This window comes from Anas platyrhynchos, chromosome 5 (assembly GCF_047663525.1).
Source record: "Anas platyrhynchos isolate ZD024472 breed Pekin duck chromosome 5, IASCAAS_PekinDuck_T2T, whole genome shotgun sequence".
NCBI lineage: Eukaryota > Metazoa > Chordata > Aves > Anseriformes > Anatidae > Anas > Anas platyrhynchos.
In genome coordinates, this window is record NC_092591.1 from 12,467,516 (window position 1) to 12,483,128 (window position 15,613).

The 15,613-nt window shown below is 36.4% G+C and overlaps 1 protein-coding gene across 3 annotated transcripts in view; it reads right to left on the reverse strand.

The window, feature by feature from the left end:
- Positions 1-335: 335 nt before the first annotated feature.
- WDR25 (WD repeat domain 25) overlaps positions 336-15,613 on the reverse strand; it is a 69,334-nt gene continuing 54,056 nt past the window's right edge. For all 3 annotated transcript variants that reach the window (XM_027457762.3, XM_005020732.6, XM_013100701.5), the window contains exons 5-7: positions 7,298-7,468; positions 5,612-5,752; positions 336-5,223 (exon numbers count right to left, since the gene is read on the reverse strand). In XM_027457762.3, coding sequence (XP_027313563.1) covers positions 5,002-5,223; positions 5,612-5,752; positions 7,298-7,468 — 534 coding nt within the window. In that variant the 3' untranslated portion in view covers positions 336-5,001. The remainder of the gene's footprint in view (positions 5,224-5,611; positions 5,753-7,297; positions 7,469-15,613) is intronic.

Genomic DNA, 15,613 nt, shown 5'->3' on the forward strand with positions numbered 1-15,613 from the left:
GTTTAAGATTTCACTGAACAGTTTTTGCCCAGATACCTGGTCAAAATATTATCTGCTTGAGGCTGTAACAAGAAAAAAAAATTAGTCCATCATATCTGAAATTCACAGACCACATGCTTCATATTAATTGCATAAGAGCACCTTCATTTTCTGTACTCAAAGCAGTACACAATTTGAGATTGTTATTGCCTTTCAAGTAATTGCATGTATTAAAACAAATAGCAAAGATTTGCAAATTAACTATCCAGACTAGATGGGGCTGCCACATCTTTTATCTTTACTTATAAGAAATTCTCTTTGGGAACAAGAAAGATAAACAAAACAAGGAAAGGGAATCAAAATAACTCATTTGTTTTATAAGATATGAAATTCTTTAGCGAATATTCACCTTAGATCATTACTTATGCACTTTGAGGTAGAAGGACTCTGCAATTTACTTGTACCACACAATAGGAAAGTAACAAAGGAGGTAGTTATACAGCGAAACTTGAAAAATAACACAGTTCACAGGTGAAGATAAATCCAACTGATATTGTGAGGCAATTCTTCACTGCTTGTTTGTAAAAGAGTAGTAGCAACCTGAATGCAAGAAAATTGATCTCTCAAGGTAACCAGGTCTGTACCAGGGACAGTATGCTCAGGTACAAGTTACACAAATTGCTCTTCTAAGGACACACTTCCAACAGCTAGCTGGTATAAATCTTACTCAGAAGTAGAATCATTACCTGAGTTTTGTGGCCCTGCCTGATGAAAACTGGAGACAAATGGATCTGACCTGAAGTTGTCTGGACTGTCACTTCAGGCATTTTCAACCTCAGTGAATTTCAACCTACTCCAAAGAGCTCCTGTGAGAATATTTAGATTGATTTTAATAGGCACTTATACAAAAATGAGAAAATGTAGCCTGGATTACATTTGGATGAAACTTTATCATTTCTACAGAGTATGTAGGTATTCTTAGGCTTCTAAATAAGCCTGTGCAGAACGATATCCACGGGACTGGCAAAGGGAGGTGAATGAGCCTAATTCTTTTAAATTTCTATATAAAGCCAGCAAAGGCAGAGATATACCCATCTATGGACCCATCATTCCTGTTATGGACTAGAGTGCTCTGCCCTAACTCAGCCATTCGCACTTGCAGCAGAATCCATCAGGTTTGGGACATGGTCAGCTGGCTTTACTGTAAAGTTTTATTACCACTGGACATCAAATGCTTCTAAAAACGTGGCTGGTTTTTGTTCCAAAAACTTTCAAACTGCTGGCTATTTACATTAGCAAGCAGTATAACCCTACAGGAGTAAGCTTGCTTCATTTACTTCTGAAAACACTGCATATTAACTACATGCATTTAGGGGCATGGGGGGCACAAATGTACTTTGGACCATCTCTAGTCTCATTCCAGCAGCTGTGAGATGTTAAACATGCTTTTGGAGCTCATCTCAGTTTCATTCAAAAGTGCAGTTTGTGTGTTCTGTGAGCCAAAGCATTCTAAGTGGCAACAACTGGGAGATGTTGTTTGCTTTCTTTTTCCAAAAAGTGCACTCCTGACAAACTAAGTGGGTACACCTCGTAGGTGCAGCAGGGAATCTCCAAGACAGTAAATCAAAGTAATCTGTAATCAAAGACAGAAAAAGAAGCAGACAGAAGCAGACAGAAGAGAGGATAAGAGAGGGGAGACTCTCCAGAAGTAGGAAACCTCATTAAAGCTGGAAAACAGAAAAGTATGAACAGAGGTGCAGTATCCTGAGATTTCTAGCTTCCTTTCTAAGGACAGCTGGAATGAAAGCCTTAAAGCCGCAAGTCAGAGAGCACAGCAAAATGAGATTTCTCAAAGAGAGGACAAATACAGTGTAAGTGTATAGACTGTTGTATATTTCAATTAAGATAAGGTGCTGAAATGAAGACAGAATAACTGAAAATTAAATGGTGAGGATGAAAGAAGTGTCTAGGAGGAGCAAGGACTGTTCAAAATTAAGAGTAGGCAAAAGCAGAACAAATATTTTTGGTTGAATGCAGTCCAAGTCTTTATATTAGGATAGTGGAAAACTTGAGATGCCACAATTTTTTGATCTTCTAATTTTGCTCTGTTCTGCCATAGTCTTATTGCTAAAAATTCGCCTGAAAGAATAAAAATTTACAAAAAGAGTCATCCCGTTGTAATGCCATACCCTATTTTCGTGATTAGGCCTATCGTTGAGGTATATAGTGACTCACCAACAGTATTTCATCTGAGTGAACACAACGATTCTAATAACTGTCTGCTAATTAGCAGGTTTTTGAGATAAAGACACAGTTGAATAGCTTGCATCCTCTGACACCCCAAATTAATAACGCTTCAGTACCAAATAATAATGTGGTAGAGAATGGCATTATTACTTTTTGATACAGTACAAAATAGATTAAAATGAACCCAGCTTGTTTATGCAAAGAGCCTAACCATTTCAAAATGGTGAAGATCTCCAGCTTAGCTCTAACACACAATGCCCTAGAAAGCTCTATATAAAGCTTGAAGAATTACTCCTAAAGCAAGATTCAAACATTTCTAGATTACAATTTTATGAATAAAATTAATTAACCAACAATTCATTACATTCTAAAAGCTTCATCTGACCATAATGATCCTTGTTTGCAGCCCAAACAGTATTTGGTAATTGCAGAATGATGGAGCAATGTGGATATTTTTTGATTACAGTTCATTACATAAGATTACAAGGAAGAATTTGTCTTTGAATCATAATGAAAACTTAATTGACACCACTATGCTAAAATATTTCAAATGATTAAATTTCAGTCTCTTGTCTTAATCAGTTTTATATTAGAAAGAGATTTTAACAAGATAATGCTGTGAACATAATTTCATTGCATTATAAAACTGTTGGCTGGATCTCATAAGTAATTAAAACTCCAACCATCTTGGAAATCTAACACAAATGCAATTCCAATTTTAATATTCTTTAAGATTATACAGTATCAAATTTCTTTTATTTTCCTCAACTACCTTTAATCAAAATTAAGCTTTTTTTTTCCCCCCTATAAATGGTCTAAAATTATACTTGCAAGATAATTTCAGGAAGGATATATGCCAGACACTAGAATCATGCCTCAGGACATAAATTAAACAAGCAACAACATGGGTGGAATTACAAGATGAAGTTACTTTTCTGTACAATACGCTCAGTGATTTTCAAATGCTGCTATCTCAAGATCTTTCACTCCATCCAGAGGTGTTCTCAGCTGAAGCTGAATGTGCCGAGAGCTCATTCAGATATATAACAGTCATCAAGTAGGCTACCATGAGCTCACATTTATTTCAGAGGCATTTCTCTCTGCTGTATTTAACCATATCACAGCCCAAGATAATCTATTGTAGAGAATAATAGCATGTATCACATGGCTGCATTGGCTGCCCGTCCTTCACATTAACAGAATTGATTGCCAGAAGTTTTAAAATCGCAAGAGCATCTTTAGAATTGAAATACCTGGAGAGAAGGAAACAAAGCCACTCTCCTAGGTAATGTCATGCAGTCGTGATTCACTCTGCCCAAATACCTGCATCTACTACTTCATTTTCAGCTGAACTCCTTCTGAATTTATGAAGTTGTTCTAGAAGAATTCCATAAACACCAGTACCACAGCTCTAATTACCAGTAACCCCTCAAATCACTGAGCAGCTGGCTTGTACGTTAGAGGAGAAATGCAAAATTCAGGCTTATGTCAAATATCTTATTGCCAAACAAGGAAGCAAAAATTGAGAACAGTCTCAAAAAAAAATTGCACTACCTCGCATGGATCACTAAACTCTAATACCCTGTGTTAAAATCTATCATAGGTGTTGATAAGACTATTAAAATAATGCAGTCAAAATATTTTTATATGGATTTCAAACTATATGAAAATCAGAGGATAATTGGATCCATAGCTTTAGTACAGGCTTATTTCTTACTATAACCTACAGGGAACACAGACCACAAACCAACGGAGCACATTTTGCACATTTCTTAGTTGGAACATGCTCTTTGCAAGACTTCTGAAATTTTTTCCTTGAAAAATCCAGTTTAATTTAATTTAAATTTAATTTAATTTAATTTAATTAATTTAATTAATCCAGTTTAAGCATGTGAAAAATAGTGTATAAAAAACAAACTCACTTTGTATTTGTGTTAATCAGAACAAATCAGAAGAATATATGAAGTTATACATGAGAATGTAAATACAGTTATGGTCTAAGAGACTTTCTATTTGTGAAGAATAAGAGTGAAACAGTGAAATACAAACACCATGTGTAAAAAAAAAATATAAATATGTTTTGGGTTGTTTTAATTAAAAACATTTACATATAGTTTAGTTTTGTTTTGTTTATATACAGTCATAAGTTCAGGTTAAAAATTCATAAATGTTCAAAATTCAAAGATGGGAATGTAGAGAACACAGATTCATTGGCTTCAAAATTAGCTCCAAGTTCTTTCTCTAGATCCCTCAGAAAGCATTTTACAATAAGCTGAGCTGGTAGTGCCTACCTGTTTCCAAAAGAGGCAGTCCCACCTGCCCTATGATCACCCCTTTCTTGCAAGTAGAAGCTGTTTTGCCTTGACCTACACTATTTTGCTTGTCTACCACATTAGTGACCAGGAGCTAAACTAATGAAAATCTGGTTTAAGAAAGCTGCAGTAAAAAGCTACATAGAAAGAGCAATAATTTTCTTCAGGTTTAGCTTCTCACATCAGGGTAGGGTTAGATGAGCACCAGAACACTGACATGAGGCAGAAATGTTTTACCAAGGCCTAGGGAGAGAGGAAAACCACTTTTTAGCTCAACAGCTAAAAAGACCGTCTTAACTACATTAGGAAGGCATATGTCTAGCAGACAGAAGTAAAGATGACATTCTCCCCTGCCTACAGCACATCACAACATAATGTCCCATTGCATATCATGGTTTATTCGCTCTGAAACACCAAAACCTTTGGCAAAGAGAAAAGTAATTCTGAAAAGTCTTTCTGCCTGTTATTGCCAGATCTTGATTTCTCCAGTCCAGTCACATGTTGCAAGGAGTGATGGCAAGACTGGGTGAAATTTTGCACTCACACAAGCTTCTTTATGGGCAGACAGAGTGCGAATAATCCTAGCAGTATGGTAGTTATAGAAAAACACTTTGCCATCAGAACTTCCTGTCACCAAAAGTGTTCCATCTGGAGAAAATTCACAGCACACTGCAAATCCTTCCACCTGTAAAAAAAAAAAAAAAATAGTAACAGCATAACTCCTGTTGCTGATTAGAGAAATTCATTGTGGTAATACTGAAAATGAGTATGGTACCAAAAAAAATGCATCTTTAAATAAATATGCACTAAGGACTTCTCCAGGTGTTTATTAAGACAGCTATAACACAAACTTATTTAATCAAGCTATTAGGTATTCACAAAGTCTTCTAAAAATGATCTTCTTCAGAGTGTATGAGATTCAAAATAGCATACGGGAAAGCAAAGGAAGGTAATTAATACCTATCACTGATTTATCATCAAACACTATTAGCAGACTTATTAAAAAGCACAGTTGCTTTTCTATCTGTCTTGCTTCTAGTCTTGGATATGATCATTCTGGTGAAAAAGAATACCTTATGTCCTTCGTATCTTTTCTTTTTGTTGATTCGATAAGGTCGCTGAGAAGAAAACAATGCCATATAGTTCCCATTTGTCTGAGCAACAAACACAGACTCTCTTGGGTGCAGAGCCAGACTGGGGCAAGTGTAACGCTCCTGAAAAAAATTTTAAATAAAGTTTTGTTGCATGAAACAAATGTTTTGCTGAAATGAATCAAGTTAACTTTTGACGTATTCGAAAGACCATAAAAGACGGACTAAAAGTCATCTCCATGGTATGTTATATATATTTATAACTCATTATAGTTAAGTATATATACATAACTCATTACAATGCACTGAAAGTCTTACACCAGGTCAAATATTAAATCAAATATCTATCCTGTTTTGGTAGATTTCAGCTAGGTCCAAACCAATCATGAAAGAACCCCTCTTCTAGTTTCAGTCTAAACAAAAGACACGGTGCTAGATTTTGAACCCCTGAACATAAATTCAATGAGCTTTGGCTGGAGACAAAGGACATGACAGCAACCACTGGACATGATGGACTATGCAGCAGAGTGGGAAGAGCATCAGACTGATTTTGTTACATGGTTTGGAAGTGACGAATTGGTAAGGCGGATCTGGCTATCATAAAGAACTGGGCACAGAAACCAAAACTGCGTTACGCACCATGCCTGGTTAGGAGTGCATTCTGTGGCAGGGCACTGTGTATTTCTGGAGGGAAAACTGGGTCTAACAGGAAGGGATCAGATAGCACCACACAATCTGCAGGAGCATTGTGCTGTTATGCTGGGTGTTCAGTAGTAGTGGGTTATTTTGGAGCTCAACTATTCACTCGGTAATGCAGATAAGCAATAGATGAAGTCCTGTCAGGACCTAATCTGTTTGAGTCCACAAGTTCTCTCCCACCTTGAAGGGTTCAAATGTGACATTCAGAAAACTGAAGTAGGGTTTACCAAAATCACTATCATTTTCTGTTTACTTTCAGTGCAGAAGAGGGAAAATTGTCCAGTTCAGAGATACAGCATTCCAGAGAAGATAGGCTGTGGGGTTTTGTTGTTTGTTTGTTTGGAAGAGGACAGGGAGGGAAAGGCTGGTTGTTTGAAAAACAGCCTTGATACTGAAACCTGACTGTTCTGTACTTTATTTATTCACCAGTGGTTTTTTGTTTTTGTTTTTTTCCCTATTGCCTATTCAGGAAGATAGAAGATCTAATATTAGACAAAGACATAATTGTGGGAATTAAACATGAAACAAACCCATTAGATCATCTACTGCATGTCCTTGTCAGTAGAGAACTGTTCATTCCAGCCAACAGGCATCTGTATACAATTCAATCATATTATATTACATAGGATATTAGACTTGGGTTTTCTGAAAAGATCCAGGGAGTTGGAATTATCTGTTAAGTTCCTTGGTAATCTCCTTTGAAGCTGTCAGCCTTTCTAGACAATTTAGTCCATTAAATATCTTGTCTGGGCTGATTATGGAGAGAAACACTATCTGTATTGATAAAAGTAAAATCTGCCTCTGTGATTATGCCATGCAAGATATCAATACGCATGTATCAGGTTGCTATTACTATGCAAATATAAAACTCAGTTTGTCAATAGCCCTCATTCCAGCTTTATTTTCTACATTATTGACAAGCATGAAATACTATATCATGACCCAAACAATAACAGCTGTTGATCTTACATGAAAAATCTGATTGGAGATTTTGGCAGCACTTTGGAAGTCCCATGCAATAATGGTACGATCAGCTGAGTCCCGGCTCACTGCATCCGTGCTTGTGAGAAATTCTTTTCCTTCGGTGAGAAAGAGTATATCCAATGTCTGTTGTACTGCAGCCTTGTAAACTCTCGTCACCTAGTAGACAAGAAAGTTTCTCATTTTTGGACAGAGAATGATAGTCTATGTTCTTGGTATCAATAACTATCTTCAACCAATAATATCTTAGTATGTGGAAAAAAGTCATTTTTAAAAGTTGAAGTAGAAGCATATTAAATAGTTTGGTAATGTATGTAAATAGTTCCCACACTGAAAAGTTGCATGAGATATATAAAAAAAAAAAGCAGTCTATATAATTTACATATTACATTTATATGTACTTCAGATTCTGTTATAAATTCTTAAGGAATTAGAGCTGGATCCAAAAAGAGTTTTAGATGACACAATGTTGTGGAGCTGGATCCTTCAAGCTCCCTTCTATTTTATGAACTCAGTGCACTCTGAGGATGAATCTGAGGAGCTCTCCTTCCAAGAAATGTCAGAAGTTTATGTTTTCAGTCCTTTTGTTCTCAAAATCTTCAGCTAGTTATAGAGACAGGGAAAGGAAAGCACGGGGATTTGCAACCTAAATGACATGGCAAGTGAATACTCTTGTTGATCATTCTAAACTTAATCATAAATGACAGGGGACAAGTAAACTGGATGATTCAGGACACTCTCCCAGTCCCAAGCTGTTGTGCAGGGAAGCTCACACACCGGGTGAGAAACTGTCCAGGAGGCACCTGCAGACATGCTCTGCAGAAGCACCTTCATCTCTGCAGAGGGCAGTTCGCTCCATTAAGGGCTCAGTCTGACACCCCCTCATGAAAAAAAAAAAATAAAAAAAGAGGGAAAAGAGGGAATGATGGTGACATGAGAGCTGCTGTCAAGCGGTTCATTTCTTTAAGGACTCAGCAAGCATGCTGCCTTTGTCTGTAGGAACTCCCACCTCATCTGCCCACTATGGCTCTGGCATGAGGCAGCCTCTGCTGCTGCTTTTGCTGCCACTCTGCCAAGAACAGAGGGCAGCAGGGAAAGAAAGAGTCATCAACACTTCAAAGCACATCTGAGCTCAGGAGTAAATAAATAATGTGCCTCATGCACTAGCTCCAATTTTGTAATTAATGCACATGGTCAGTCTCTAAAGTTTGTGCTATAAAAGTAAATACAAAAGTTCCCAAATCCGCTTTCCAAATCAAAAATATCACAGTTCCCAAGTAGAGATCCTCTTTTAGGACATATACCACAGAGTCTTGGATACATGCAGAAATGGATCCTCAGCCACGGGACTCTGAATATTTTAGCAGCTTGTGAGTTGGATCTTAAGATGTGAGACAGATTTTGAAGTATTCTAAGGAATATATGAATAATTTGAATTTCCTTTCTTTCTACCTTTCTTCATGAAATTCTGCATCTGTGTTGTCTACTTTGAATCTTACAAATCAATACCTTTGCTTCCTTTTCTGTGATTTACCTCCAATGAAGAAAGACTTCAAGGCAAGTGGCCAGATCAAAGCAGTCCATCTCTGAATATTCTGATCCTTAAAACTAGGACACCAAAAGACTTAGTTTTTCATATCTAAATCTTTCTCTCCAAGATAGCTAAAACATAGCAGCCTGCACTTCCAATAGGGTGTTCAGAGGTCAGTCCTTCTTGCAACCTCACAGAAATATCAACTGAGCAGAGAGACTGCATGCAGTATTATACTGAAATGGTTCTTAACTTGTGAGGCATTTCAGTGCCTGCCTTATACCTAAACTTAATTATAAATTACAGGGTAATCACCTGTAACAGCACATGGCTATTGAGTTCATGGCTACTGAGCTTGTATAGATCCTATAAGCACAGACATTTTTAGAAGAAAAAAAATCAGGTACTGCAATGAAATATCCTGGATTATAACTGTTTTATATTTTAAACAATAAGAGAAAAATAATTTACAATATCAAACACAACGTGAGAACTTCTCAATTCCTTGCCTCGAGCTCAAAATCTATGAGTGTTTGGAAACGTTCAGAACTAGCTGATCCTGCTGTAGGGTACAGAGATACTAGATGATCTCCTGAGGTCCCTTACAGCTCTGCTTCCTGTGATCTCAGCATGCAGAAGTATGGCAGCAGCTGTTCCAAGTGCTTTTCACAGGCTCTGTGAAATGTAGTTTGGAAACACAATGTTTGCACTCAGTGAAGGACCTTGGTCATGCAAGCACTCTACACACACAGCAATAACATCAATAAGATGTAAACCTGCAGACTGAAAAAACTGGCACACTTTTCAGCAATCTGCCTGCATTTTTAAGATACAGAATATACAATTGTGTTATTGTATGTCATATTTTTCATCCGAGGAATCTGCATAATATACAAAGCAATTAAACTTTGTAAAGCAAAAATTGATATTTGCATATTTATAATGTTCACTTTGTCTATGAAGAAATCACCATAGATATTTATTTCTTCACTGAGTTATAAAAAGAAGCACATAGTTCATTAGAAAAGTTGAAAATTAAGCTATTTCATAGGAGCAAAAAAAAGGCAAATATACCTGATTTATAATGTCTGCCTGGAATGTGAAATGGAATACCATACAAAGATTTGACAGCTGTAGAAATTGCAGGAGAACTGAAATAAATGTAAACTGTGAGGATGGGACACAAAGGCAGAGGGGTGCTTTACCACCCCCATAAAGGGGAGGAACTACCCCGTGAAGTACCTTCACAGAGGTGACAAGCTCCAGCTGGGAAGAGCAGAGAAGCACAGACATGTAGCAATGGGAACACAGATGCAGAAATGAAGGTCAGTTCATTCCAGGAAATGTAAAAGAACAAAACAGAGTAATAAAAGATAAAAAAAAAAAAAAAAAAAAAAAGTCCCAAACAGTGATTCAAGGTCGTGATTCTTTAATATTTCCTTACTTTAAAGATGGAACAAACTCAGACACACTGCTTGGGTCCTCAGCTATGTCAAGCCTCTAGAAAAACCCTTGTGAATACACGTACGTATAACCCCTATACACACTGTCCAGCGTTGTTAGGGGTTAGTTTGGGGGCTTGCTTTAACACATTTTTAGACCAAGAAGAAATTGTGAAGATTGCAATGTAAACATACGTTTTTTTTTGCTGATATTCTGTAGGCCCCTTACCTAAACGGCCACTATCAATTTAAATGTTTTCACTGCTAACTATTAAATATATCTGCTTGTCTACTAGTCAGTAAGATATCCAACAACTTAGCACTGTTTCAGAAAAATGTCTATAAAAATTACTATAAAATAATTAGTATAAAATACTAATCAGGATAAAATACTATATTTTTCTATACCTTTGACATGTTCCTCAGAAAAACTATGCTGTTTAATCACCAAACCACATAGTAAGAACTGACTCAGAGAACAATAAATTAACACTTTGAAAAGCAGCTGGGAACTTGGTATACATAGTATTTAAATTCCTCCATAAAGATGGCTTTCAAAAATAACTTATTGCATCACCCCTGCTCTGAAAAGTACTCATAATTAAACCTGTTTTGTTCTACCTTAGACAATCAATTCATGACATGCCTGAAGAACTCACTTCAGGAAAGCATGAGTTTTCCTACCCTGCTGGCTTTAGTTTGTTAATAACAGCTTTTGCTCTTTTTCTATTTGCAGATTTATCACCCGTAAGCACTGGAAAACCACAATCCACTTGTTCAATCGAAGCACTTTCTGGACATAAATGAAATCCTTTCAGAAAGAAGGCCTAATAGTTTCCGGTGTCAACAAAAGCCAACATAATAATAAAGCTTCTTTACAACAGCAAGAGTTCATGGCTGCAGGCATTCAACAAGAAAGGTAATTTGGGCAAATTAAATCAGTTTCAAATAGATTCTTATGGCTCTGGTGATTTGAGAAGCATGCTGTGACGCTGAGTTCAAGGTATATATTTCATGTGGATGTCCTATAATACTTCTCTGCACAAAGTATAGGCAGTGCCTTTTGCTTCTCAGGAAAGCTCGGAGCATCCATACGAGCACTTCAGCTCACAGCGCTGTCCCCAGCACCACTGGTCACCCACCACCCACCGGCACTTCTCTTCCCTCAAGTCCAGCTTTAGACAAGAAAGAAATGTGCCTGCACATCCACTGCCCTGAGAATCTGGAAATTAGGTCTCACAACAAATCTAAGAGTACTACAGGCAATCTGGAAGGTCACGAAAAATGTCATTGATCAGTCAGTTCAGTGGTTTCCAACCTGTAAAATGACCTTTTTTTTTCCTTACTCTTCTTGGCTTAGCTTCTTAGTTGGAGTGCTTTGGCACGAAACTGCCTCTTCCTACTGGCATGTTGGGTAATGCAATGGGCAACTGATCTAAGTTTAATTTGCAAAACTGTACTATTGCAATACAAGGAATAAAAAGCATGTTTCAACTAAAAAGAAAGCTCATTTTGCACAGAATAAAAGCATTTCTTCCACCGCAGTGTAAGGTGTTGTGTTGGGAGGAAATAATACTCATTACAAAACAAATCAGTTAAACTGTGGTAAGAGTATGTGTTGAGCCACATAACTACTATTTGCTTTACAGTAACAAATTCAAAACAAAGCCATGACTATTGACAAACACAATTAATGTTTCTGATCTCCATCTAAAAGATGCAGTGGCTGTTTTAATCAAAATCCATGGTAATAGCATAGACAGGAAGATCAAACTTGTAGTTTTATGTTCTTTAAAGTATTTTAATGTAAGACTGGTGTATAACATGAGAGGTGGTCCCATTAAAAAAATGTGCCATGTTTATGTTGTCAACATTAAAAATAAAGAAATCAAGAACAAAATTTCGTGGTGTGAAAACTCAAAGCAAGCTGTGAAAGACAAAGACCACATGGGTGGTGTAGGAAGTCCCAAAACCATAAATTTTAAAGACCTGAGTAGCCATTACTGGAAATCTTGATAAATAAGTCTGAAGTGCTTTCATACTCTCTCTACTTTTTTTAATGCCCAGTGAGTGGCTGCTGTTGTGCTTGTTTAGAATTTGTCTAGAAATGGACTGAAACCAGAACCAGAATTTCCCAACTATGTGAATACTTACTCTTCAGAAAGAAGCATTTGTTGTTCTTGGCCAGTTCTTGGCTCATTTCAGTTTCGTAAGGAGCAGTTGTGACAGAGAGATTGCATGCACAGACAGGTCTACAGTTCTGATCCATGACAGCACCGCAACAGGAGTAAATACAGCAGCAGTGCTCATGCATGTACTATAGCCACATAAAATGTGCCTCCATACTCAGAAAGGATCCTTGAATATTAACATTTAAAAGCATACGCAATTATGCTTGTAAAAATGTACCAACATCATCTTTCTTTGAACTTTTTCTCCATAAATTCTGTAAAGATTTTTCTCTGACAGTGAAAGAATAACTTTAGTCTTCTAATGCACCAAATAAATGATCTTATTTTAATTACATTGTTCTTCATAATACCATCAGTACATGACAATATATTAGCTGTTTCTATAGAAACCAGAAGTACAAGTTGTTCCACCAATTTCTACAGCCTTTTTTCATATTTATATGCTATCCAGAGACAAATTCATTAGGTCTCCTAAATACAAGCTACTTAAAATGACTGCATCTCATCTTAAAGAAGTTGCAATAGAATGTTTCCAAGGAAACAAATGCACTGCACTTGCACTCTATATTTATTAGATTTTTAAACTATGCTTTAATGACTCAGGCTTATCTCTTTATAAACTCAAGTATCAAGAAACAGATCGACAATACTAAAGAGAACCTAGAGAACCTTTTTTTTTTTTTTTTTTTTAGCATAAAGCCATAGATGATAGTTACAATTTTGTGGCTAAGCAGTGCTTAATCTAGAGAAAAAAACAAGATGGGAAATAAACAAACAAAATTTTAACAACATCTACCTTGGCCTTTATTAATAATAAAAACTCTGCAGTACATTTCCAGTCTAATTTTAAAAGTTCAAAATCACAAGTTCCACAATTTTTCTAGTTAATTCTTTCTATATTTTATGAGGCCTAAATTTCAAAAATGTGAATTTGTATACAACTCCAACTCTAAATTTTCCTTAAATTTGTCTGTCACTGCAACCAACTGATTTCGTACTCATCCTTTTTGAAACCTTCCTAACAAAATGGTTATTAAGCCCAAAAGACTGGACCTTTGTATTCTTTTTTACTTATCTCACTTCTAATAAGTCAGTGCTATTTCTCCTGCATGATATTCTAGTCCTTTATTATTGATAATTTTGGTAGCACGCTTCTGGAACAATGTTCATTTTACAATACTTAGGTTAGTCTCTGCCTTCTACAGCTTACCTAAACATTCTATCACAGAGCACCAAATAAATTTAGAGTGATACCAAGTAAGCTTTGCACAATTTACCATCCCTAACTCCTACAAAATTTTATTATTTCACTTTTTCCTATATCTTTAACTAATCTTTTCTTCATTATCTGTTCTGTGACTGTGACAGGTCATACTTCTGTCTCTCCTGCCTGACATCCCTTTCTCTTTCTACCTCGTTGTTTAACATAAGCAGTGAATTTGCATTTATGGAGGTCTAGAATGTTTTGGAAAGTTGATCATTATAAAGAAGGAGAGCCACAGGCCTCTCATCTTTCACTTATTCCCTCTCCAGATTACTGCATGGTGCTACTTCATGACTTTCTGTTGTGACAGCTGTAGCACATAGGTCTTTCCAAATCTCCAACATGCCTTGCTGGTTTATGAGTCAAAGCACAAGAACATCAATAAACAAGAGTTTTAAAAATTGACTACATCCAAGAAGATGCACTTGGCACTTGCTCTTATTGAACTTAATTCAGTTTAATAGTTTAATTAATTTGGTTAGTGATTGCCCAGATCTCCAATCTGTCAAGATCTCTCTGCAAGGCCTTTCAAACCTCAACCAAGTCTACAACTCCTCCAAGTTTGGTGTCATCAACAGATTTGCTCAAAACACCTTCTAGTCCTATACCCAAATCATTTATAAACACATTGAAGAGGACTGACCCTAAATGGGGTGCTTGAGTGACCCCACTAGTGACCATCTGCCAGCCAGATGTGGCCCCACTAACCACAATCCTTTGAGCCCTGCCCGTCAACCAATTGCTCACCCATCATATGATGTTTTTGTGAAGTTGTTTGCTGGACATTTTGTCCAGTAGGATCCTATGGGAAACTGTGTCAAAAGCCTTGCTGAAGTCCAAAAAGATCACATCAGCTAGTTTCCCTTGATCAACTAGACGGATGATCTTATCATAAAAGAAAATCAAATTTGTTAGGCAGGACCTACCCTTCATGAACCCATGCTGCCTAGGAGTTTTTTGTTTTTGTTTGTTTTTTTTCTAAACATCCCTCTATTAAGATAATTAAGGTGGATGCATCTCTATATTAATTCTCTTAGATTTATAGCTGCTGTTAGTAACATTAACCATACTTTCCTTTTGAATCTGAACAGTATTGTATGGCAGTAAAAGGACTGCCCATATTTTTCTTTTGGTGGCCTTTAGGTTCATTGTTAATCATTTTTAGAGAACTTTCACGCAGATACAGACCAGACAAGACTATGACTGGTCCTAATGAAATTAAGTACTACGAAAACTGGGAAAAACTACTGGGAAAATTTACAGACAAAGTTTAATACCAGAAAGCCAATGCAAGTGGTAAAAATTATGTTAAATATATTCACTTTAAGTGGGATTTGTAGAATAAAGGGAAAGCTATAGGCATAAGAAAATGAAACTTCCCTTAACATGGAGAAGGTTGCTTTTCCCAGCTGTGTAAAATGTCATCAGCATAAACTTCTCACTTCCCCTTGGCTTTGTTGATTTTTATTCAGATTGTTTTAACTTTTATTGTCTTATACAACATGTGAAACTGAGCACATGGTTACTATTAAGGAGATTAATATAGATCTAGAGATATGTATCCATGCCTTCTTTTTGACTATGTCAGATTAAATTAATAAAAAAATAGGTTTATCCTTTTGAAACAGCACTTTGACACTTAAAAGGTAAAATTTGTAAAATCCCCAAAGTGTTTCTGAATGAATACGTTCAGAAAATTTTAAATTAATACATTCAGGTATGAGTTCCTTTCAGAAGAGCTAACAGCGTCCTTGCTTTATATTATACACACATGTTTGCTGGCACATGTAAATGAATCCTTTCTATTCAGTCTGCCAATTCTCTCATGATATAAGGAACTTTAGCTCCTTTAAAAGTGGTATCAGTACAACTGCA